This window comes from Babylonia areolata, chromosome 31, assembly GCF_041734735.1.
Source record: "Babylonia areolata isolate BAREFJ2019XMU chromosome 31, ASM4173473v1, whole genome shotgun sequence".
In the NCBI taxonomy this organism is placed as follows: domain Eukaryota; kingdom Metazoa; phylum Mollusca; class Gastropoda; order Neogastropoda; family Buccinidae; genus Babylonia; species Babylonia areolata.
Window position 1 is genome coordinate 29,125,037 of NC_134906.1, and position 26,307 is coordinate 29,151,343.

Here is a 26,307-nt window from a genome sequence, read left to right on the forward strand (position 1 = left end):
GCTGTGCTGTGCTGTATTGTATTGTGCTGTGCTGTGCTGTGCTGCATTGTAATGAATTGTACTGTAATGTTTGGTACTGTACTGTGCTGTGCTGTACTGGATTGTATTGCACTGTGCTGCATTGTAATAAATTGTACTGTACTGTACTGTATTGTATTGTATTTTTGTGCTGTGCTGTACTGGATTGTATTGCACTGTGCTGCACTGTACTGCACTGTACTGTATTGTATTTTTGTGCTGTGCTATGCTGTACTGCACTGTATTATTTCATTGCACTGTGCTGCATTGTAATAAATTGTACTGTACTGTACTGTACTGCATTGCATTTCATTGTATCATATTGTATTGCATTGTATTGTATTGTGCTGTCCTGTACTGCACTGTATTATTGCACTGCACTGTGCTGCCTTGTAATAAATTGTACTGTACTATACAGTATTGTAATGTACTGTACTGCATTGTATTGTATTATATTGTATTGCATAGTACTACATTGCACTCTACTGTATTGTACTACCATGTACTGAATTGTACAGTATTTATTGTATTTCATCATATTTGTATTGTGCTGTGTTGTGTTGTACTGTATTATATTACCTTTTTGTCACAACAGATTTCTCTGCGAGAAAATCTGGCTGCTCACAGTGCAGTACCAACGATTTTTTTTCTTTCTTTCTTTTTTTTTTTTTTCAAAGCAGATTTTCTTACAGAATTTTGCCAGGGCCAACTCTTTAGCTGTTGTGTGATCTTTCACATGCACTAAGTGCATGCTAAACACAGGATCACGGTTTATCACACACACAGGATTCTCTCGCTTCCTAGACAGACACTTTACCACTGGGCCATCACTCAACAAATGATGAATTGTCGCAACGCATGCCATCATCCATCCTCAATATCTCATTTCTTTTACTTTTCTTTACTGTCAGTACATAATTAGAATGTGTGGGGAAAAAATGATTTTAGTGGGTTTTTTTTTTTTTTTTTTTTCACTTTTGTTGTTAACTCTCGTTAGAATGTACAGAAAGAAAAGTTTTACCCTCTATTTCTAAGTTTGGTGTTAACAGGATTAACACACACACACACACACACACACACACACACACACACACACACAACACACACACACACCTTCCATCCTGTATGTTCTGGTAGATCTTCTTGGCCGTATCCAAAAAAGCGTCCTCCACATTCTGTCCCCTGAAACAAGCACCACAGTTGTTGGGTTTGCTGCTGCTGTTGTTGTTGTTGCTGTTGGTATGGGTTTTTTTGTTTTTTTTGACTCACTTGTTCCTGGTGAAATTCTGAAGAAAACTCCACTTTGATAGGAAAACAGACACATGCAGGCAGAAGAAAGAAAGAACAAAAGGGTGGTGCTGCATAGTAGCCCTACGAGGACAAGCCCAGTTTCGCACAGAGACATCTATTCAACTGCAATGACGAAAAAGATGATAATACATTAACACAATACTATATGTAGTGAAAATATTTTCACCCTGACATTGAAGAAAATGTGGATGATTGAAAAAAAAAAAAAATGTATGTGAATGCCAGTGTGTTCTCTTCATGGCTCCTGTTGTGCTTTTGTCTATAACTCTTCACGCGATGTGTCTTGTTTGACTCACTTGTGTAAACAAAGTGAGTCTATGTTTTAACCCGGTGTTCGGTTGTCTGTGTGTGTGTGTGTGTGTCCGTGTGTCTGTGTGTCCGTGGTAAACTTTAACATTGACATTTTCTCTGCAAATACTTTGTCAGTTGACACCAAATTTGGCATAAAAATAGGAAAAATTCAGTTCTTTCCAGTCATCTTGTTTAAAACAATATTGCACCTCTGGGATGGGCACAAAAAAATTAAAATAGAAGCCTAATTATATGCAAACTGCATTTACTGTTATATTTATATTTTTTGTATTCTCTAAACTTGGCACTTTGACCTCTTATTCTGACACAACAACTAGAGGAGTCATTATTATCATTTTTTGTTCAAACAGGAACTTCTTTTGCTAAGCATGGAATTTTTATTTATTTTGCAAACGTTTTGGTGCAGAAAGTAGAGAAGGGAAATTACTCTGTAATTAATGCTAGGGGACGTAATTTATCACAAGTGAGTCTTGAAGGCCTTGCCTCTCTTGTTTTTTTGGGTTTTTTTTTTGTCAGGATGGTGAGCAGAGAGGAGCAGAGAGCGGGAATGAAAAAAGGTGGAGGGGAAGGTGCAGGTTATGGGTTTCAGTTTCAGTTTCAGTTTCTCAAGGAGGCGTCACTGCGTCCAGACAAACCCACATTGCTTAGAATGTTTTCAGAAATTTGAAACTCCAGTCCAGTTGGTATCCTCCTTTGATGTATTATATTTAATACTGTTATTTATATTTACATTGTTGTAGGTTAATGCTTGTTGATATGCATATACATATTCTCCTTCCCCATGACAACTCATTCAATACACACCACAACCTCTTTAGATTTTTTCTTATAATATACTTTTCCTCTGATATGCAACATGAACTTTTTTTTTTTTTGCCTTTTTTTTTTTTGCCTTTTTTTTTTTTTTTTTACACTAATATTCACATGCATTCCCTTTCCTTTATCCACTACTTTACTCCTTTCCGTCTAAAAACACTTATAGTGAATAGACATTAGACTGAAGAAAACAAATCCGTACACGCTACACCACATCTGCTTGGCTGATGCCCGACCAGCAGAATAACCCAACGCACTGAGTCAGGCCTTGAGTGCATGCGTACATATTCCTGTACCTTCTTCTTCTTCTTCTTCTGTGTTCACTCGTATGCACACAAGTGGGCTTTTACATGTATGACCGTTTTTACCCTGCCATGTAGACAGCCATACTCCGTTTTCGGGGGTGTGCATGCTGGGTATGTTCTTGTTTCCATAACCCACCGAACGCTGACATGGATTACAGGATCTTTAATGTGCTTGCATATACACACGAAGGGGGTTCAGGCACTAGCAGGTCTGCACATATGTTGACCTGGGAGATCGTAAAAATCTCCACCCTTTACCCACCAGGCGCCGTCACCGTGATTCGAACCCGGGACCCTCAGACTGACAGTCCAACGCTTTAACCACTCGGCTATTGCGCCCATCAGTGTACCTATCCAAGTGGATTTCTTCCACAGAATTTTGCCAGAGGACAACACTCTAGTTGCCATGGCTTCTTTTCCGACGGGACCTCGGTTTATCGTCTCATTGGAATGACTAGAAAACAGAGTGAAACACAGTTACAACCAAACAACAGTGACACAAGTATAAAAACAACAACAGCTACGACAAAAACAACAACAAAACAACAACATAAGAACATAAACAACAACAAATAACAAAAAAAAAACCTTAGCCATAGATCCTTCCACTCTATGTAATCAATCCTCAACGGGACACAACTTCTGATGGTCAGTATTTTGTCCAGTTTCACAGACTGCTGACAAGACTGTGTGTGCAGTCTGTGCATGTTCCAGCTGATTTTTGCTTCTTTTTTTCTTTGTTTGCTTTTTCGTTTTCTTTTTTTCTTTTTTTTTCTTCTTTTTTTGTGACAGGTTAATAACCATCAACTGTTGATGTTTCAATACTACGCAAGTATTACACCAGTAAAATACAAAGCGTTCCATGTCCCAAACAGCAACTTTTGTTCTCAGAGTGATGTTTCTGAACAACCCTGGAGTGGTGTTGTTGTTTTGTTTTTTTAAGGAACTGACATTTAAATTTGTACAGCACACACACACACACACACACACACGGCAACAGTTTTATCCACAAATACTGTACTCTATTTGTGTGGGAATGTTGTTTTGTTTTTTTCTTTTTCTTACATTAGTTACAGAACAGTAAGGTGAACAACTGTGTTATCAAGTTTATTTACTCATCCACTGACAAACACACCATAAAAAGCACACATGCATATATATGAACACTACACATATAAACGAAGAAAACACATAAAAGCAAGCACACACACACACACACACGCACACACACATGCACACAGTGACACACACACATACACACAGAATGACACACACACAGTGACACACACACACACAGACACACACACACACACTGAGTGACACACACACAGTGGCACATATACATACATACACACACACAGCACACACACTGAGTGACACACACACAGTGACACACACACACACACACACACACACACAGTGACACACACACACACAGACACACACACACACACTGAGTGACACACACACAGTGACACATATACATACATACACACACACACAGCACACACACACACACAAAATGAAACTCACGTTTTGGCACTGCATTCCAGAAACATCAAGCCTGAAAGGACAAAAAAGAAGAAAGCTCTAATGACTTTATTACGACACACGTGTACACGCATGTGTGTGCACGAGAATGTGTATGCATATATGTGCTTTGGGGTTTTTGTGTAGTTGGTTGGGGTTTTTTGGCCAACAAAGAAATCCTTGTGTTGAGCGATTTAATAAAATCTAAAGGAGAAGAGAAAAATGGACATAAAAAGAAAGAAAAACAGTGTTTTTTTTTTTCATGGACTTGCCTGCCAACTGAATCACTTCAAGGTCCCATGGTGACCCTCGAGGCAGTGAAGTCATACCCACAGTCTGGGGCTCTGCACTGTATTGTATTGTATTGTATTGTATTGTATTGTATTTCTCTCCTTATAAGAACAGATTTCTCTGTGTGAAATTTGGGCTGCTCTCCCCACACAGCGCCACCCATTTTTTTGTATTTTTTCCTGCGTGCAGTTTTATTTGTTTTTCCAATCGAAGTGGGCTTTTCAACAGAATTTTGCCAGGAACAACCCTTTCGTTGCCGTGGGTTCTTTTACGTGCGCTAAGAGCATGCTGCACATGGGACCTTGATTTATCGTCTCATCCAAATGACTAGTGTCCAGACCACGACCTCGCTGTTTTATCTCACTCTGGATAGAGGGCCGCAAACCTGACCTTCTCGCTGTTTTATCTCACTCTGAATAAAGGGCTGTTTTATCTCACTCTGGATGAAGGGTCCCAACCCTGACCTTCTCGCTGTTTTATCTCACCCTGGATGAAGGGCACCAACCCTGACCTTCTCGCTGTTTTATCTCACTCTGAATAAAGGGCTGTTTTATCTCACTCTGGATGAAGGGTCCCAACCCTGACCTTCTCGCTGTTTTATCTCACTCTGGATGAAGGGCACCAACCCTGACCTTCTCGCTGTTTTATCTCACCCTGGATGAAGGGCCCCAACCCTGACCTTCTCGCTGTTTTATCTCACTCTGGATGAAGGGCCCCAACCCTGACCTTCTCGCTGTTTTATCTCACTCTGGATGAAGGGCCCCAACCCTGACCTTGCTGTTTTATCTCACTCTGGATGAAGGGCCCCAACCCTGACCTTCTCGCTGTTTTATCTCACTCTGGATGAAGGGTCCCAACCCTGACCTTACTGTTTTATCTCACTCTGAATGAAGGGCCCCAACCCTGACCTTCTTGCTGTTTTATCTCACTCTGAATGAAGGGCCCCAACCCTGACCTTCTTGCTGTTTTATCTCACCCTGGATGAAGGGTCCCAACCCTGACCTTCTCGCTGTTTTATCTCACGCTGGATGAAGGGCCCCAACCCTGACCTTCTTGCTGTTTTATCTCACTCTGAATGAAGGGCCCCAACCCTGACCTTCTTGCTGTTTTATCTCACCCTGGATGAAGGGTCCCAACCCTGACCTTCTTGCTGTTTTATCTCACTCTGAATGAAAGGCCCCAACCCTGACCTTCTTGCTGTTTTATCTCACTCTGGATGAAGGGCCCCAACCCTGACCTTCTTGCTGTTTTATCTCACTCTGAATGAAGGGTCCCAACCCTGACCTTCTTGCTGTTTTATCTCACCCTGGATGAAGGGCCCCAACCCTGACCTTCTCGCTGTTTTATCTCACCCTGGATGAAGGGCCCCAACCCTGACCTTCTCGCTGTTTTATCTCACTCTGGATGAAGGGCCCCAACCCTGACCTTCTTGCTGTTTTATCTCACTCTGAATGAAAGGCCCCAACCCTGACCTTCTCGCTGTTTTATCTCACGCTGGATGAAGGGTCCCAACCCTGACCTTCTTGCTGTTTTATCTCACGCTGGATGAAGGGTCCCAACCCTGACCTTCTTGCTGTTTTATCTCACGCTGGATGAAGGGTCCCAACCCTGACCTTCTTGCTGTTTTATCTCACGCTGGATGAAGGGTCCCAACCCTGACCTTCTCGCTGTTTTATCTCACGCTGGATGAAGGGCCCCAACCCTGACCTTCTCGCTGTTTTATCTCACTCTGGATGAAAGGCCCCAACTGTTTCAGACCAAGGAACCTCATCTGGGCTTTAGATAGTTTTGTTTTTGGAGTGGCACCTATTTTACATAATGACGTTACAAGTAAAGAATATCTTAAATGACCTTTTAACTCTCCACTGTAACCAATAAATGTGACTGGTTCACGTGAACAGCGAGTGTCAACAATGGCGTCTGACCCAGTTTCTTCTCAGTGACAAGGCAGACGACAGAAATAGACAAAGGGTCCCTACTGTGGCTACGTAGCATTCTGAATTTAATCGGTTTCACACTCTGTGTGCTTTCCTGGATTCGTCTACAAGTCATCAATGTGTGCAAATTTCAAACAAAAAAATATGGATAATTTCATCATCTCGCTGTATGACAGCATAAGAAGGGAGGAAATCTCTATTTTGTCCTGAACAAACTCTTTACGTTACTGGTCAGTTCGCAAGTTTTCAATTCATAAATTCCAACATTTGCTTTTTGGCGATTTCTATTTCTTACCCATACAAATGGGTGATCTGTGGGGAAAGTCAGGGGAGCTAATTGGCAGTACTGAGAGAGTTAACTCACTCAGGACGACAAGTTTTCTCCCTTGCTTTTCCCCACAGACGGCCCATTTGTAAGGGTTTGGAAAAAAATTACAAAAAATACAAAATACTGTGTAAGAAAATGAAACTTTCAGAACTGGTTTATTACATGTTGAGCTATTACATATAAAAAAAAAATCAAATTTCTCATCTTATTTTTACAGTTTTGCCATATGTAGAAACTACTGCCAATTTTTCACCCTGAATCACCATACCCATGCTCGCTTTCTTCATTAAATTCGCTTTCTTCTTCATCATCATCCACCTCTTCAATGTCCGACCCTTCAGTTTGTAGCATTTCAAGTACTTCGGCAACCCTAAAACATTGCCATCACTGCCTTGTTCGCTTCAGAACATTCTGAGAAGAGCTCGCTTTGCTAACAGGCTGGCACGCGAGCAGACGACCGGTCAGTGACTTTGTCAGCGTGCGTGCGAGACAGGCCACACATCCCAGGCTGACCAATCATAGTGTTCAATTGTGGAGTGACCCAGAATAGCGCACTCTGCTTGGCTGATCACAAAATCACGTGTACAGCGCATGATGGAATTTTACTTTCGGAGAATGCTATTCCATTCCTTCGTCCGAATCCGAATATGTTTTGTGTAGGAACGCGTGAGCATTCCTTCGTCCGGAAAGAGTTAACCTTCCCTAGCATATAAACAGGTACTCTTTCACACCTGGGTGGAGTGAGGCAAAAATCAGAGTACAGTGCCTTTCCCCAAGGACACAGCACCATGCTGAAACAGGGCCTCGAACCCTGATCACTGGTGAACACTGGACCACAAGTCCAACGCCTGATTCTGACGCAGTAACCAAACAAGGTCAGCCAAAAATGAATACATTATTTGTATTTGTATTTATCTTTATCACAACAGATTCCTCTGTGTTAAATTCGGGCTGCTCTCCCCAGGGAGATAATTATAATTATATTGTGTGTGTGTGTGTGTGTCTATGTGTGTGTGAGTGTGCGCTTAGGTATCTAATTATAAAAGATATATATATTGTTTAAAAAGTTATGTATGTTAAATCATGAATCATTTCAATACCTTTGTGAATGTTTGCCTGAGCATGTGTGTGTGTGTGTGTGTGTGTGTGTGTGTGTTTGTATTTGTATTTCTTTTTATCACAACAGATTCCTCTGTGTTAAATCTGGGCTGCTCTCCCCAGGGAGAGCACGTCGCTACACTACAGTGCCACCCATTTTTTTTGTATTTTTTCCTGCGTGCAGTTGTATTTGTTTTTCCTACTGAAGTGGATTTTTCTACAGAATTTTGCCAGGAACAACCCTTTTGTTGCCATGGGTTCTTTTACATGCGCTAAGTGCAGCACATGGGACCTCGGTTTATCATCTCATCTGAATGACTAGCGTCCAGACCATGACTCAAGGTCTAGTGTAGGGGGAGAAAATATCGGCGGCTGAGCCGTGATTGAAACCAGCGCACTCAGATTCTCTCGCTTCCTAGACAGATGCTTTACCTCTAGGCCATCACTCCACTTTAATAAACAATCGTAAAGAAAATCATTAACAAAGTAAAACAGGAGACTGACCATTTTCCTCAGCAAACTGTTTGGCCTCTTCGTAGGTCACATCTCGCTGTGCATCAAGATCACACTTGTTCCCAATCAGGAAGATCACCTGGAAAAAAAATAAATAAATAAAAAAGGACTGTATAAAAATTGCACACATTCTGTGTTAAATTACCCTGGCTATTCATAAAAAAATAATAATAAAGAAAGAAAAAAAATGTGATGAAAAACTTCAAATAGCCATGTATTCTGTCAGAGCTTCTGATAACACATAACATGCCTCCCTGGCACTGTGAATAAGGAAAGGTGACACTGAATATTCATCAAGCCAGTCTCTGGAACGTTCAACAAATCAACGCACAGGAACAGGAGTCATTATGGCTGCCGGAAAAAAGAGGGCGCTAGCCAGCTGGACAAAGGGGAGGTTACCTACTTCCGGGAGGTTATCGGCCGTAGTTTCGTTTTCTCCGCATATGCGGATAGTAGTTTGCACAGGACAGGAATGTCAGACCCCTGCCGGAGTCTGCACTAGTTGGGTCACGGTTAAGTATGTGTAATTAAAATCACATTTCAATCGCACTGGGTTACGCTGCAGGTCAGCCATCTGCTTAGCAAATATGGTGTAGTGTACGTATGGGTTTGTCCGAACGCAAAAACGCCTCCTTGAGTAACTGAACTGAACTGCATCTACAAATCTCTGGACTGAACACCTGAGAAAAGTGTGAACAGCTGCTACAAAGAAGAGTTGATTCCCTTTCTCACTTCTTCGCCCATAAACCCAGACGATTAAGACGACAAGGAATCCATGCCTTTGTATACGTGTAAAAATGCTGAGAAGAAAATAAAAAGTGATCTGATTAGAATATTGGCAACAGAATGAACTTCTGAAGGTAGTCTGGGATCCTTTAGAATTATGGTTAATGGGTCCCTGGGACTCCTATGCTTTGTAACTTACCAGTAGCCTTGTATTGCTTTATTTCAACATCACACAGTGAAAGAAATTAACCTCGTTTGCAAAGTACACTGCCATAATTTTGACACAAGTCACCAATATGCCATAATGTTGACACAAGTCACCAATATGCCATAATGTTGACACAAGTCACCAATATGCCATAATGTTGACACAAGTCACCAATATGCCATAATGTTGACACAAGTCACCAATATGCCATAATTTTGACGCAAGTCACCAATATACCATAATGTTGACACAAGTCACCAAAATGCCATAATTTTGACACAAGTCACCAATACAGCCTCTAGAGACAGACAGGCTTCGAATTACTTTTATTGCTCAAAATTCATTTCCAACACATTTTGCACTCTTGTCTCTCTCTCTCTCTCTCTCTTTCTCTCACCCACACACTCCCCCCACCCCCTGGCCCCTCTCCCCCTCCACACACACACACACACACACACAAAGATACACCATAATATTTCAAACCACTCTCATTATTTACACTCACGCACATACAAAAAATAAGAAGATAACAAACATCAAACCACAAACACTACCCACCGAAAACAGACATAAGATATCAAACACACACACACACACACAAGAATGATGAATATTCAATCCTTCATCCCCCTTTTGCAGCATGGGGGATATTATGTAATGGCACTGGTATTTTACAGCAAAATACACATACACACATACGCGCACACACACACACACACACACACACAATCGCCCCCTCCACACACACACACACGCACACACACACACGCCCTCTCCACACACACACACATACATACACACACACATACAAACCTTCCACACACACACACACACACACACACGCCCCCTCTACACACACACACACACACACACACACACACATACACATACACGTGCACACAAACACACATTGGTGCAATGAACATTTACAATGCCATAGAAATTCGTATCCCATATTCATTACAAGAAGGTTATTCTCTACTGGAGAAAACTTGCTGGAATCATGTCAATAAACTAAATCATGTCAATAAACTAAAACAGGAGTCTGACCCAGACAGAGAAAATACTGACAATAGCTCGCGCAAAATTGATCGCATGTTTTCTTCATGTTTTCAACAGTCTAATATACAGACTACAACTGGATGCCATAAAAACAAAGTATACTTCTAATGTGACTTGCATTTGCAGCAATGCAATTACACCCATGCCTATCATCCACAAATGTTCACAGTTAAAACCATATTTACCGATGTTATTTACAATATCTGCAGTTCCATCTGCCTCCATTAGAAATCTCTTATATAAAAATCAACATGTGTTTGAAATAGTTCAGAGTTTAATTTGGAGTCCATCTGGCTCTTTGCTATAATTCTACTGGTTGACTAGTTAGTTTATTTCATTTTGTTTAGATTCTTCTTCTTTTTTTTTAACGCTAATTGAGGAGAGAGTAACAGGGAAAGCAGTGATGATTTGAGGCAATGGTGGGGTGGGGGAGATGATGGATTTTCGTCTAAAATCACAAATGTGGATAGATGTTAAGCAAAAGAATGAACGGACACACACACACACCCTCCACACACACACACACACACACTCGTCCCCTCCTCACACATATGTCCCCTCCACACACACACACACATCCTCCAAACACACACACATACATACACACATAAACACTCCACACACACACACACATACTGACACACACACACACACCCTCCAAACACACACACATACATACACACATAAATACTCCACACACACACACACACACACATACACCCTCACACACACCCTCCACACACACACACACACACACACACACAAACACAGACCCTACCCCCCCACACACACACTTACAGTATTGGGGTTGGTCAGGTTACGGGCATCAGTGAGCCAGCTGCTGAGATGGTTGTACGTACTTCTCCTGTGAACACAGACCACACTGTATGTCACACCACTGTGTGTGTCACAAACCCCAGGTGAACACAGACCACACTGTATGTCACACCACTGTGTGCGTTACAAACCCCAGGTGAACACAGACCACACTGTATGTCACACCACTGTGTGTGTCACAAACCCCAGGTGAACAGAGACCACACACCTGTCACACTACTGTGTGCGTTACAAACCCCAGGTGAACACAGACCACACTGTATGTCACACCACTGTGTGTGTCACAAACCCCAGGTGAACACAGACCACACACCTGTCACACCACTGTGTGTGTCACAACCCCAGGTGAACAGAGACCACACACCTGTCACACCACTGTGTGCGTTACAAACCCCAGGTGAACACAGACCACACTGTATGTCACACCACTGTGTGCGTTACAAACCCCAGGTGAATACAGACCACACTGTATGTCACACCACTGTGTGTGTCACAAACCCCAGGTGAACACAGACCACACTGTATGTCACACCACTGTGTGTGTCACAAACCACAGGTGAACACAGACCACACTGTATGTCACACCACTGTGTGTGTCACAAACCCCAGGTGAACACAGACCACACTGTATGTCACACCACTGTGTGTGTCACAAACCCCAGGTGAACACAGACCACACACCTGTCACACCACTGTGTGTGTCACAAACCCCAGGTGAACACAGACCACACACCTGTCACACCACTGTGTGTGTCACAAACCCCAGGTGAACACAGACCACACTGTATGTCACACCACTGTGTGTGTCACAAACCCCAGGTGAACACAGACCACACTGTATGTCACACCACTGTGTGTGTCACAAACCCCAGGTGAACACAGTCCACACACCTGTCACACCACTGTGTGTGTCACAAACCCCAGGTGAACACAGACCACACACCTGTCACACCACTGTGTGTGTCACAAACCCCAGGTGAACACAGACCACACTGTATGTCACACCACTGTGTGTGTCACAAACCCCAGGTGAACACAGACCACACTGTATGTCACACCACTGTGTGTGTCACAAACCCCAGGTGAACACAGTCCACACTACCCGTCACACCACTGTGTGTGTCACAAACCCCAGGTGAACACAGACCACACTGTATGTCACACCACTGTGTGTGTCACAAACCCCAGGTGAACACAGACCACACTACCCGTCACACCACTGTGTGTGTCACAAACCCCAGGTGAACACAGACCACACTGTATGTCACACCACTGTGTGTGTCACAAACCCCAGGTGAACACAGACCACACTGTATGTCACACCACTGTGTGTGTGTCACAAACCCCAGGTGAACACGGACCACACACCTGTCACACCACTGTGTGTGTCACAAACCCCAGGTGAACACAGACCACACTGTATGTCACACCACTGTGTGTGTGTCACAAACCCCAGGTGAACACAGACCACACTGTATGTCACACCACTGTGTGTGTCACAAACCCCAGGTGAACACAGACCACACTGTATGTCACACCACTGTGTGTGTCACAAACCCCAGGTGAACACAGACCACACTGTATGTCACACCACTGTGTGCGTCACAAACCCCAGGTGAACAGAGACCACACTACCCGTCACACCACTGTGTGCGTTACAAACCCCAGGTGAACACAGACCACACACCTGTCACACCACTGTGTGTGTCACAAACCCCAGGTGAACACAGACCACACTGTATATCACACCACTGTGTGCGTTACAAACCCCAGGTGAACACAGACCACACACCTGTCACACCACTGTGTGTGTCACAAACCCCAGGTGAACACAAACCACACACCTGTCACACCACTGTGTGTGTCACAAACCCAAGGTGAACACAGACCACACTGTATATCACACCACTGTGTGTGTCACAAACCCCAGGTGAACACAGACCACACACCTGTCACACCACTGTGTGTGTCACAAACCCCAGGTGAACACAGACCACACTGTATGTCACACTACTGTGTGTGTCACAAACCACAGGTGAACACAGACCACACTGTATGTCACACCACTGTGTGTGTCACAACCCCAGGTGAACACAGACCACACTGTATGTCACACCACTGTGTGTGTCACAACCCCAGGTGAACACAGACCACACTGTATGTCACACTACTGTGTGTGTCACAAACCACAGGTGAACACAGACCACACTGTATGTCACACCACTGTGTGTGTCACAAACCACAGGTGAACACAGACCACACACCTGTCACACCACTGTGCGTGTCACAAACCCCAGGTGAACACAGTCCACACACCTGTCACACCACTGCGTGTGTCACAAACCCCAGGTGAACACAGTCCACACACCTGTCACACCACTGTGTGTGTCACAAACCCCAGGTGAACACAGACCACACACCTGTCACACCACTGTGTGCGTTACAAACCCCAGGTGAACACAGACCACACTGTATGTCACACCACTGTGTGCGTTACAAACCCCAGGTGAACACAGACCACACTGTATGTCACACCACTGTGTGTGTCACAAACCCCAGGTGAACACAGACCACACACCTGTCACACCACTGTGTGTGTCACAAACCCCAGGTGAACACAAACCACACTGTATGTCACACCACTGTGTGTGTCACAAACCACAGGTGAACACAGACCACACACCTGTCACACCACTGTGTGTGTCACAAACCCCAGGTGAACACAGTCCACACACCTGTCACACCACTGTGCGTGTCACAAACCACAGGTGAACACAGACCACACACCTGTCACACCACTGTGTGTGTCACAAACCACAGGTGAACAAAGACCACACACCTGTCACACCACTGTGTGCGTTACAAACCCCAGGTGAACACAGACCACACTGTATGTCACACCACTGTGTGTGTCACAAACCCCAGGTGAACACAGACCACACTGTATGTCACACCACTGTGTGTGTCACAAACCCCAGGTGAACACAGACCACACTGTATGTCACACCACTGTGTGGCACAAACCCCAAGTGAACACAGACCACACACCTGTCACACCACTGTGTGTGTCACAAACCCCAGGTGAACACAGACCACACACCTGTCACACCACTGTGTGTGTCACAACCCCAGGTGAACACAGACCACACTGTATGTCACACGACTGTGTGTGTCACAAACCCCAGGTGAACACAGACCACACTGTATGTCACACCACTGTGTGTGTCACAAACCCCAGGTGAACACAGACCACACACCTGTCACACCACTGTGTGTGTCACAAACCCCAGGTGAACACAGACCACACACCTGTCACACCACTGTGTGTGTCACAAACCCCAGGTGAACACAGACCACACTACCCGTCACACGACTGTGTGTGTCACAAACCCCAGGTGAACACAGACCACACTGTATGTCACACCACTGTGTGTGTCACAAACCCCAGGTGAACACAGACCACACTGTATGTCACACCACTGTGTGTGTCACAAACCCCAGGTGAACACAGACCACACTACCCGTCACACCACTGTGTGTGTCACAAACCCCAGGTGAACACAGACCACACAGCTGTCACACCACTGTGTGTGTCACAAACCCCAGGTGAACACAGACCACACTGTATGTCACACCACTGTGTGTGTCACAAACCCCAGGTGAACACAGACCACACTGTATGTCACACCACTGTGTGTGTCACAAACCCCAGGTGAACACAGACCACACTACCCGTCACACCACTGTGTGTGTCACAAACCCCAGGTGAACACAGACCACACACCTGTCACACCACTGTGTGTGTCACAAACCCCAGGTGAACACAGACCACACACCTGTCACACCACTGTGTGTGTCACAAACCCCAGGTGAACACAGACCACACTACCCGTCACACCACTGTGTGTGTCACAAACCCCAGGTGAACACAGACCACACACCTGTCACACCACTGTGTGCGTTACAAACCCCAGGTGAATACAGACCACACTGTATGTCACACCACTGTGTGCGTTACAAACCCCAGGTGAACACAGACCACACTGTATGTCACACCACTGTGTGCGTTACAAACCCCAGGTGAATACAGACCACACTGTATGTCACACCACTGTGTGCGTCACAAACCCCAGGTGAATACAGACCACACTGTATGTCACACCACTGTGTGTGTCACAAACCCCAGGTGAACACAGACCACACTGTATGTCACACCACTGTGTGTGTCACAAACCACAGGTGAACACAGACCACACTGTATGTCACACCACTGTGTGTGTCACAAACCACAGGTGAACACAGACCACACTGTATGTCACACCACTGTGTGCGTTACAAACCACAGGTGAACACAGACCACACTGTATGTCACACCACTGTGTGTGTCACAAACCACAGGTGAACACAGACCACACACCTGTCACACTACTGTGTGTGTCACAAACCTCAGGTGAACACAGACCACACACCTGTCACACCACTGTGTGTGTCACAAACCCCAGGTGAACACGGACCACACACCTGTCACACCACTGTGTGCGTTACAAACCCCAGGTGAACACAGACCACACTGTATGTCACACCACTGTGTGCGTTACAAACCCCAGGTGAACACAGACCACACTGTATGTCACACCACTGTGTGTGTCACAAACCCCAGGTGAACACAGACCACACTGTATGTCACACCACTGTGTGTGTCACAAACCACAGGTGAACACAGACCACACACCTGTCACACCACTGTGTGTGTCACAAACCCCAGGTGAACACAGTCCACACACCTGTCACACCACTGTGCGTGTCACAAACCACAGGTGAACACAGACCACACACCTGTCACACCACTGTGTGTGTCACAAACCACAGGTGAACAAAGACCACACACCTGTCACACCACTGTGTGCGTTACAAACCCCAGGTGAACACAGACCACACTGTATGTCACACCACTGTGTGTGTCACAAACCCCAGGTGAACACAGACCACACTGTATGTCACACCACTGTGTGTGTCACAAACCCCAGGTGAACACAGACCACACTGTATGTCACACCACTGTGTGTCACAAACCCCAAGTGAACACAGACCACACACCTGTCACACCACTGTGTGTGTCACAAACCCCAGGTGAACACAGACCACACACCTGTCACACCACTGTGTGTGTCACAACCCCAGGTGAACACAGACCACACTGTATGTCACACGACTGTGTGTGTCACAAACCCCAGGTGAACACAGACCACACTGTATGTCACACCACTGTGTGTGTCACAAACCCCAGGTGAACACAGTCCATACACCTGTCACACCACTGTGTGCGTTACAAACCCCAGGTGAACACAGTCCACACTGTATGTCACACCACTGTGTGTGTCACAAACCCCAGGTGAACACAGTCCATACACCTGTCACACCACTGTGTGTGTCACAAACCCCAGGTGAACACAGACCACACACCTGTCACACCACTGTGTGTGTCACAAACCACAGGTGAACACAAACCACACTGTATGTCACACCACTGTGTGTGTCACAAACCACAGGTGAACACAGACCACACTGTATGTCACACCACTGTGTGTGTCACAAAACCCAGGTGAACACAGACCACACACCTGTCACACCACTGTGTGTGTCACAAACCCCAGGTGAACACAGACCACACTGTATGTCACACCACTGTGTGTGTCACAAACCCCAGGTGAACACGGACCACACTGTATGTCACACCACTGTGTGTGTCACAAACCCCAGGTGAACACAGACCACACACCTGTCACACCACTGTGTGTGTCACAAACCACAGGTGAACACAGACCACACACCTGTCACACCACTGTGTGTGTCACAAACCCCAGGTGAACACAGACCACACACCTGTCACACCACTGTGTGTGTCACAAACCCCAGGTGAACACAGACCACACACCTGTCACACCACTGTGTGTGTCACAAACCCCAGGTGAACACAGACCACACACCTGTGGTGTGCACAGACCACACACCTGTCACACCACTGTGTGTGTCACAAACCACAGGTGAACACAGACCACACTGTATGTCACACCACTGTGTGTGTCACAACCCCAGGTGAACACAGACCACACACCTGTCACACCACTGTGTGTGTCACAACCCCAGGTGAACACAAACCACACACCTGTCACACCACTGTGTGTGTCACAACCCCAGGTGAACACAGACCACACACCTGTCACACCACTGTGTGTGTCACAAACCACAGGTGAACACAGACCACACACCTGTCACACCACTGTGTGTGTCACAAACCACAGGTGAACACAGACCACACTGTATGTCACACCACTGTGTGTGTCACAACCCCAGGTGAACACAGACCACACACCTGTCACACCACTGTGTGTGTCACAACCCCAGGTGAACACAGACCACACACCTGTCACACCACTGTGTGTGTCACAACCCCAGGTGAACACAGACCACACACCTGTCACACTACTGTGTGTGTCACAAACCCCAGGTGAACACAGACCACACACCTGTCACACCACTGTGTGTGTCACAAACCCCAGGTGAACACAGACCACACACCTGTCACACCACTGTGTGTGTCACAAACCCCAGGTGAACACAGACCACACACCTGTCACACCACTGTGTGTGTCACAAACCCCAGGTGAACACAGACCACACTGTATGTCACACCACTGTGTGTGTCACAAACCCCAGGTGAACACAGACCACACTGTATGTCACACCACTGTGTGTGTCACAAACCCCAGGTGAACACAGACCACACTGTATGTCACACCACTGTGTGTGTCATAAACCCCAGGTGAACACAGACAACACTGTATGTCACACCACTGTGTGTGTCACAACCCCAGGTGAACACAGACCACACTGTATGTCACACCACTGTGTGTGTCACAAACCCCAGGTGAACACAGACCACACACCTGTCACACCACTGTGTGTGTCACAAACCCAAGGTAGGTAAGAAGGAGCCAAGCACTACCGTGGGATTCACACACAGTTTCAGCTTCTCAAGGTAGCATCACTGCAAAATCCATATGCGCTACACCACATCTGCAAGGCAGATGCCTGACCAGCAACACGACCCAACGCGCTTAGCCAGGCCTTGAGTGCATGCATGTATGTTTGTGTATTTATCAGAATGGATTTCTCGTCTTCCAAATTTTGCCAGAGGAAACACCCTTGTTGCCATGGGTTCTTTTTCAGTGCGCCAAGTGTGTGCTGCACACGGTACCTTGGTTTATTGTCTCATCTGAAGGACTAGACGCTCAGTTTGATTTTCCAGTCAAACGTGGGAGAAAGGGCGAGAGCGGGATTCGAACCCACACCCTCACGGACTTTCAATACTGGCAGCTGAGCGTTTTAACCATTCTGCCACCTTCCCACACAAAAATGAACACATGGAGAAACTGAAGTCAACAACATAAGAAATGGAAATTCCTTTAAATCAACGATACAGTAAAGCAAGATAACAAAGCAGCCTAACCTAGACGAAGAACATAAAGACAGACAATGTAGCACAAAGAGGTCAAATTAGATGAAATGAAAAGAACCCAGCAAAGTGAGGAAAAGGAAAGACCTCACATAGAAAACATTCTGTTGACACCAGAGCCTGGCCCACACTACCTAAAAACATTCACATGTGCACATTCTCACCCTCTATAAAACTCAGGTTCACCAACTTCTTCTTCTTCTGTGTTTACTCGTATGCACACGAGTGGGCTTTTACGTGTATGACCGTTTTTACCCCACCATGTAGGCAGCCATACTCCGTTTTCGGGGGTGTGCATGCTGGGTATGTTCTTGTTTCCATAACCTACCGAACACTGACATGGATTACAGGATCTTTAACGTGCATATTTGATCTTCTGCATGCGTTTACACACGAAGGGGGTTCAGGCACTAGCAGGTCTGCACATATGTTGACCTGGGAGATCGTAAAAATCTCCACCCTTTACCCACCAGGCGCCGTCACCGTCATTCGAACCCGGGACCCTCAGATTGACAGTCCAACGCTTTAACCACTCGGCTATTGCGCCCATCATACCAATTTTTTTTTTTTTTTTTTTTACTTTCCATGAGAAACACGCCCCCCACCTGGTGATGTCGTAGACCATGAGGGCGCCGGCAGCCCCACGATAGTAGCTGCGAGTGACGGCCCTGAACCTTTCCTGCCCGGCCGTGTCCCAGATCTGCAGCTTGATCTTCTGGCCAGACACCTCGATGATCCTGAAAGCAACCAGTTTTTACATTTCAATTCCGTGTAACCACACTCAGACAAATCCATACATATATATATACACACACACCACACCGCGTCTGCTAGGCAGATGCCTGACCAGCAGCATTTCACTTCCACATAAATATTAATTTGAGAGGGCCAGAAATAGAGGGCCCAGACTGTCTGCGAATCGATTGCGATCGCGCCTTAATTTTAGCCCGATCTCCCAATCGAACCATATAATTATGTGACCTGGATGGAGACAAAATTTGACAAAAATCAAGAACACCAGAAAATCCACAGACAGACAGAAAATACGAAAAAAAACTTAGCCGTATGAAGAGCACAGGAACAGGAGTCATAATGGCTGCCGGAAAAAGAGGGCACTAGCCAGCGGGACAAAGGGGAGGTTACCTACTTCCGGGAGGTTATCGGCTGTAGTTTCGTTTTCTCCGCATAGGCAGACAGTAGTTTGCACAGGACAGGAATGTCAGACTCCTGCCGGTTCTGCACTAGTTGGGTCACGGTTAAGTATGTGTAATTAAATTATTAAGTTTTGTATTTCATTTCAGTTCGTGTGCCTGCAAGGAAAGGGGCAGAGAGGCAGAGACAGAGAGAGTGGTGCTGTCAGCATGGGAAGGGAAGGGAGGGGGTGGGGGGGGGGATGTTTACATTCCTCGACCTGTGGTGCCAGACTTGTTCTCAGGGTCGCTGCGATAATCGTGCTGGCCACTCTCCACAGCTAACAAGAAGACAAAACTACATCACTTCAGTCATGGGTGGAGATAGTTTCAGTTTCACTTTCCAGGTGGTGTCAAAACATGCGAGTTAATCTATAGAAGCTTCACTTTCAATCTGTATAAGTTTCACTTTCCAGGTGGTGTCAAAGTGTGTGAGTTAATCTATAAAAGGTTCGCTTTCAATCTGTATAAGTTTCACTTTCAAGGTGGTGTCAAAGTGTGTGAGTTAATCTATAAAAGGTTCGCTTTCAATCTGTATAAGTTTCACTTTCAAGGTGGTGTCAAAGTGTGTGAGTTAATCTGTAAAAGTTTCGCTTTCAATCTGTATAAGTTTCACTTTCCAGGTGGTGTCAAAGTGTGTGAGTTAATCTACAAAAGGTTCGCTTTCAATCTGTATAAGTTTCACTTTCCAGGTGGTGTCAAAGCGTGTGAGTTAATCTATAAAAGTTTCGCTTTCAATCTGTGTAAGTTTCACTTTCCAGGTGGTGTCAAAGTGTGTGAGTTAATCTATAAAAGTTTCACTTTCAATCTGTATAAGTTTCACTTTCCAGGTGGTGTCAAAGTGTGTGAGTTAATCTATAAAAGGTTCGCTTTCAATCTGTATAAGTTTCACTTTCAAGGTGGTGTCAAAGTGTGTGAGTTAATCTGTAAAAGTTTCGCTTTCAATCTGTATAAGTTTCACTTTCCAGGTGGTGTCAAAGCGTGTAAGTTAATCTATAAAAGTTTCGCTTTCCAGGTTCAAAACATGCGAGTTAATCCATATAAGATGTCATAGCCACAAGGTTCCCACAGACATAACCAAACAAAATCCCATACTTATTCCACACATTTTCCCAACCAGAGCAAAAACTTTCCACACCAAATGCAAAGCTAAACTGATTTTTTTTGTTTGTTTGTTGGGTTTTTTTTGTATTTAAGTGTCTGCTACACCGCCAACAAAAAAATTTGGCGGTAATCTCAGTATTGATGACATATTTTCACCACTTTATGTTTTTTTCCGATCATTCATTTGCTTTTGAAATGCACTAAGCTTTTTTGTTGAATGGTACTGGTCAAGGATTTTCATCAAAATTCCAAGACTTTCTAAACCCTGAAGGGCTAAACACTGATCATGATATAGAATACTTTTCCAGCCCTGGAAACGGTTCTCTCATTATATTCCCCCCCCCCAGCCCCCCCCCAAAAAAAAAACTTTTCCAGACTGCCTTGACTCTGTACGAACAAACCCTGCAGTCATACTCACCTCGTGCCGAACTCCACTCCTATGGTGTGGGGACAGTCTGCCATGACTGAAAGCACAGATAAAGCACTGACCAGTTTCTGCAGCCTGAAATGAAGTGTCTTCTATTTCATCATTACTGTGTCAGTATTACTACTGTCACCCACAAAAAGCCAGAATGCTCTGGCAGCTCATTTTCACCACATGCAATTACTGACAGCCTTCTTCTTCTTTTGCGTTCACTCGTATGATCGCTTTTACCCTGCCATGTAGGCAGCCATACTCCGTTTTCGGGGGTGTGCATGCTGGATATGTTCTTGTTTCCATATCCCACCAAACGCTGACATGGATTACAGGATCTTTAACGTGCGTATTTGATCTTCTGCTTGCATATACACACGAAGGGGGTTCAGGCACTAGCAGGTCTGCACATATGCTGACCTGGGAGATCGGAAAAATCTCCACCCTTTACCCACCAGGTGCACCGAGATTCAAACCCAGGACCCTCAGATTGAAAGTCCAGCGCTTTAACCATTCGGCTATTGCACCACATGTATCAAAGACATCAGCATACACCGATGAATACACTATCACTCCATATGTACCAAAGACATAAACATACACCGATGAATACACTATTTTCTATCCATTACATTTCTTCTCTGTGAACTGGTGCAGGAGGCAGGACTTGCCCACGCCCATGTCCCCGATGATGATGTACTTGAAGATGTAGCTGTAGTTGTACGGTCCTCCTGCCATGGCTGCTGCCAAACATAGACAATCAATAATTTCATCAGCAAGTTTCAACAAGAAACATGCAACAACAACAAAAAAAATGCCCGCAATAATGAAATGAAAAGGGGGGGTGTGGGGGTGTGGGGGGGGAATACCATGGAGATTGTGTGTGTGTGTATCTGTTGTGTGTTTATGTGTTGGGGCTCAGATATGGTGTGTGTGTGTGTGTATAAGTTGTGTGTTTATGTGTTGGGGCTCATGTACTTTAATGTGTAGTGTTGGGCCTGTGCACTTTTGTCTGTGCTTTCATATCCGTGAAACTGCATTTTTGTTCCATCTGTTGTGCATGTGTGTGTGTGTGTGTGTGTGTGTGTGTGTGTGTGTGTGTGTGTGTGTGTGTGTGTGTGTGTGTATTTATATACATTTATTTGCTTATTTGTTCATTTATTGATTATCATTGTCCTTTTTCTGCATTTTATTTCATTATCTATCTGCTGACTTCAATTTTATTCATTTACTTATTTATTTATTCAGTTATCTATTCATTCATTTAATAATGTATCCTTTATTTGTTTATGGACTTTACTTCTTTTTTTTCCTCTCTTTTCTCTTTCCTCTCATGGCCTGACTCAGCACATTGGGTTATAATGCTGGTCAGGCATCTGCTTAGCAGATGTTTGCAGTGTATGTATCAATTTGTCTGAATGCAGTGATACGTCCTTGAGTAACTGAACTGAACTGAACTGTCCAAACTCTTTCAATTGGATTGTCATTCACTGAACGAACGAACGAACGAACGAACGAAATTTTATTTTACGAGGGTAAAGGAGTAAGCACAAAGTACTTTTTTACATCCAGCCCTCTGGGCATGAATAATAATTGGAAAAAAAGCAACAAAGTAAAAAAAAAAAAAAAAAAAAAAAAAAAAAAAAAAAAAAAAAAGCGAGAGTCAATTCACAACATCAACGTCAAAATTGCATAAGCATGTGCAAACATAACATAGAACGTATGTACAATACAATATCGCGATAGATGAATAACAACGAGGACAATAGGGTAGGGGCGTGGTGGAGAGCGGAAGGAAGGATGGACCAGAGGAAGAGTAAAGAAGGCAGGGGAGGCTGACAACAGACAGATATAGTGACAGTGACAGTGGAGAGACATAGAGACTGACAGGGGAGGAGAGAGGCGTATATATACTGACAATCTATACATGATTTTTTGTTTATAATTGATATGTGTCACATAATCACATGTTTTTCAATAAATGTGCACGATATATGTTTTTAAAGTTAGGGATGCTTTTTACAGTGTTTACATTGAGGCAGGATAATAATTCATTCCATAAACAGCCCCCTGAATAAGACAGACTAGATTTAAAAAGATCGATCCTTGGAAGTGGTACCATAACTTTATGAAGATGACGATGAGTGTTGGTTACAAATTTATTCTTCAGCGAGGGGGGAGCAAATCCAGACATGATTTTGAACATAAATAGACCTTTGTTAAATAGAAGTTTTGTTTTCAGTGGGAGGATATCGAGAGCTTTATAATCAGATACAGTCAATGATGAAGATTTTAAAAGAATCAATTTTACAGCTCTTCTATGCAGACTCAATAGAGGTTTTATAATACTGTCACTCGCCGAATCCCACACTGTCGAAGCATAGTTAATGTGTGATTCTATATAAGTACTGACAAATAGTTTTCGGCAGTGAAGATCCAAAAAGTGTTTGATTCTAGACAGTTGATAGATATTTTTTGATACCTGTTTACATAACAGAGAAATATGATGTGACCATGACAAATTATTATCGATAGTGATGCCAAGGATTTTATGGTGGTCAACTTCTTCAATCTTGTCACCTTTGATGAAAATAGGCGAACAGTTTATGGATATATTTTGACGTTTTTGTCTTGTTGTGATTATTAGGAATTTTGTTTTTTTAGGATGGAGACACATGTGGTTTAGTTCGGACCATTCAATCAATTGGTCAATACTTTCCTGAAGAGAAAGAGATACGATACATAGGTTAGTATGACTAGTATGAATGGTGGTGTCATCAGCAAACATTTCACATGGTGTCTTGATAGATAAGGGTAGGTCGTTAATATATGCAGAAAATAAGATAGGTCCCAAAACAGAACCTTGAGGTACACCATAGTTAATTGGTAATAACATTGATTTTGAACCATTTGTGGACACAAGTTGTTTTCTTTCAGAGAGAAAAGATGAGATAAGTTCTAATGTATTCAAAGACAAACCATAAATCTTTAGTTTTTTCAGGAGGAGAGAATGATCAATCACATCAAAAGCCTTCATAAAGTCGACAACAAGGGCTCCAGTAATTTCGTTATTATTAATGTTAGTAAGCCATTGATCTACTAAATTTGTTAGTGCAGAATGACATGAGTGATTAGCTCTAAATCCAGACTGGTTTGGATGGAACAAGTCAAAATTATTAAAATGCTTAAGAATATGTTTATTTATATGATTTTCCAGGGGTTTTGATAATATTGGCAAAATAGAAATTGGTCTGTAGTTTGATGGTTCAGATCGATCACCATTCTTATATATATGAATAACTTTAGCAGTTTTGAGCGTTTTGGGAATCTTATTTTTTGTAATACTTAAATTATATATGTATGTGAGGGATTCTGCTATTATAGGAGCTGAGAGTTTTAATATTTTTCCGTCTATGCCATCAAGACCTCTTGTACTAGTTTGTTTTAAATGGGTCAGAGCATTATAAACTTCATGTACACATATCAAAGGAATATCTAATGTGGATGAAATATTTTTTGATTGACAGAATTTTAACAGAGCATCTAAAGAGTTAAGGTTTGATTTGTCTGATTTTATAATTGAAGTAGCTATGTTACAGAAATGTGAGTTAAGTCTATCTGTGGATATGTCTGTGAGTGATGTAATTTGTGTGGCTCTATTCTTATTTTTCAACTGATTTATGGCTTTCCACAAAGACTTACTATCAGACTTAGAAGTGATCAACTTTTGAAAATATTTCTTTTTCGCTAAACGTTTCATGTTATTTACTGCATTTCTTTGCTTTTGAAAATCTTCTCGGGTTCCAGTTGATAAAAGAAAATCTCTGAAATCGATGGCGTCTTCTATGTCTATGTATGAGAGAGAATGAGAAAGAGAAAGAGAGGCAGAGATACAGATACTTTACTGAAGTTTCATTTGTAGTTGTACCCATATAATGGCACATATAACGACACATGTTTACACTAACAACGGGATATCGTTTACAATGTAAATCGGTTTGACCCACAATCGGGGAGGGGATTACATTTCCAACTGACCAGTTTCAGTTTCAAGAATGTGTCGAAGCGTGCGGACTAAAGCAAACAAGATATGCCACACATCTGCCTTTTTTCTTTTTTTTTCTTTTTTAACTGAACAGAACAGACAGAACACGGATGTAATACACTGACGTTTTGCTCAAAAAAGTAAAATGGTACTCAACCAGTGAGACTGCAGAAAGAATAAAACCCTGTTATCTAAACAGAAGGATGGGCGACCACAGAATGAAATGTGATGCTACTCTGCTCTTTGTGTAGTATCATGTTACTTGCTTGTCTCGACAAACTGCGCAAGTCGATCAACAGATGAATGAAAACCAGAACAGATCACATGCATGCTGTCTTGAAACTGAAGTCTTGATCTTCAATGGAAAGATCGGGGAATCTGTTGCCCGCAATTGTAAACGCATTTACAGCGTTCTGGCCATTCTGTTGTTCTCTATCATTCGTATCTGCACTTACCTCTGAAATGTCCTCAATTAACCCTACGATCTGTTGTTTATATTGTGAGACGTACAAGCAAATATGGCCGCCTATGCGATGTCAAGAATGCCATCTATTTGGGGCGTAAAATCATGGGGACGCCACTCTCTTTTCATGCGATGCTCTGCATTTTTTTCGGACCAAACTAAATATGAAAGTAGACATTCTTGCACCGTGCGCGCGCGCGTGTGTGGATGTGTGCCAGTGTGTGTGTGTGTGTGTGTGTGTGTGTGTGTCTGGCTGTGTGTCAGTGTGTGTGTGTGTGTGTG

General features: G+C 43.9%; 1 protein-coding gene across 3 annotated transcripts in view; it reads right to left on the bottom strand.

Annotated features, from left to right (window-relative positions):
- Positions 1-26,106, bottom strand: part of LOC143276261 (ras-related protein Rab-14-like) — a 36,478-nt gene extending 10,372 nt beyond the window's left edge. For 2 of the 3 annotated variants that reach the window (XR_013053532.1, XM_076580747.1), the window contains exons 1-8: positions 26,018-26,106; positions 22,150-22,260; positions 21,521-21,566; positions 19,414-19,545; positions 11,254-11,320; positions 8,451-8,538; positions 4,296-4,326; positions 1,132-1,200 (exon numbers count right to left, since the gene is read on the bottom strand). Coding sequence is in view for 2 of the 3 variants with exons in the window: in XM_076580747.1 (XP_076436862.1) it covers positions 1,132-1,200; positions 4,296-4,326; positions 8,451-8,538; positions 11,254-11,320; positions 19,414-19,545; positions 21,521-21,566; positions 22,150-22,255 (539 nt within the window). In the remaining variant the exon portion in view is untranslated. The remainder of the gene's footprint in view (positions 1-1,131; positions 1,201-4,295; positions 4,327-8,450; positions 8,539-11,253; positions 11,321-19,413; positions 19,546-21,520; positions 21,567-22,149; positions 22,261-26,017) is intronic. The other variant, XM_076580748.1, reaches the window with a different exon arrangement.
- Between the last annotated feature and the right edge of the window lie 201 nt (positions 26,107-26,307).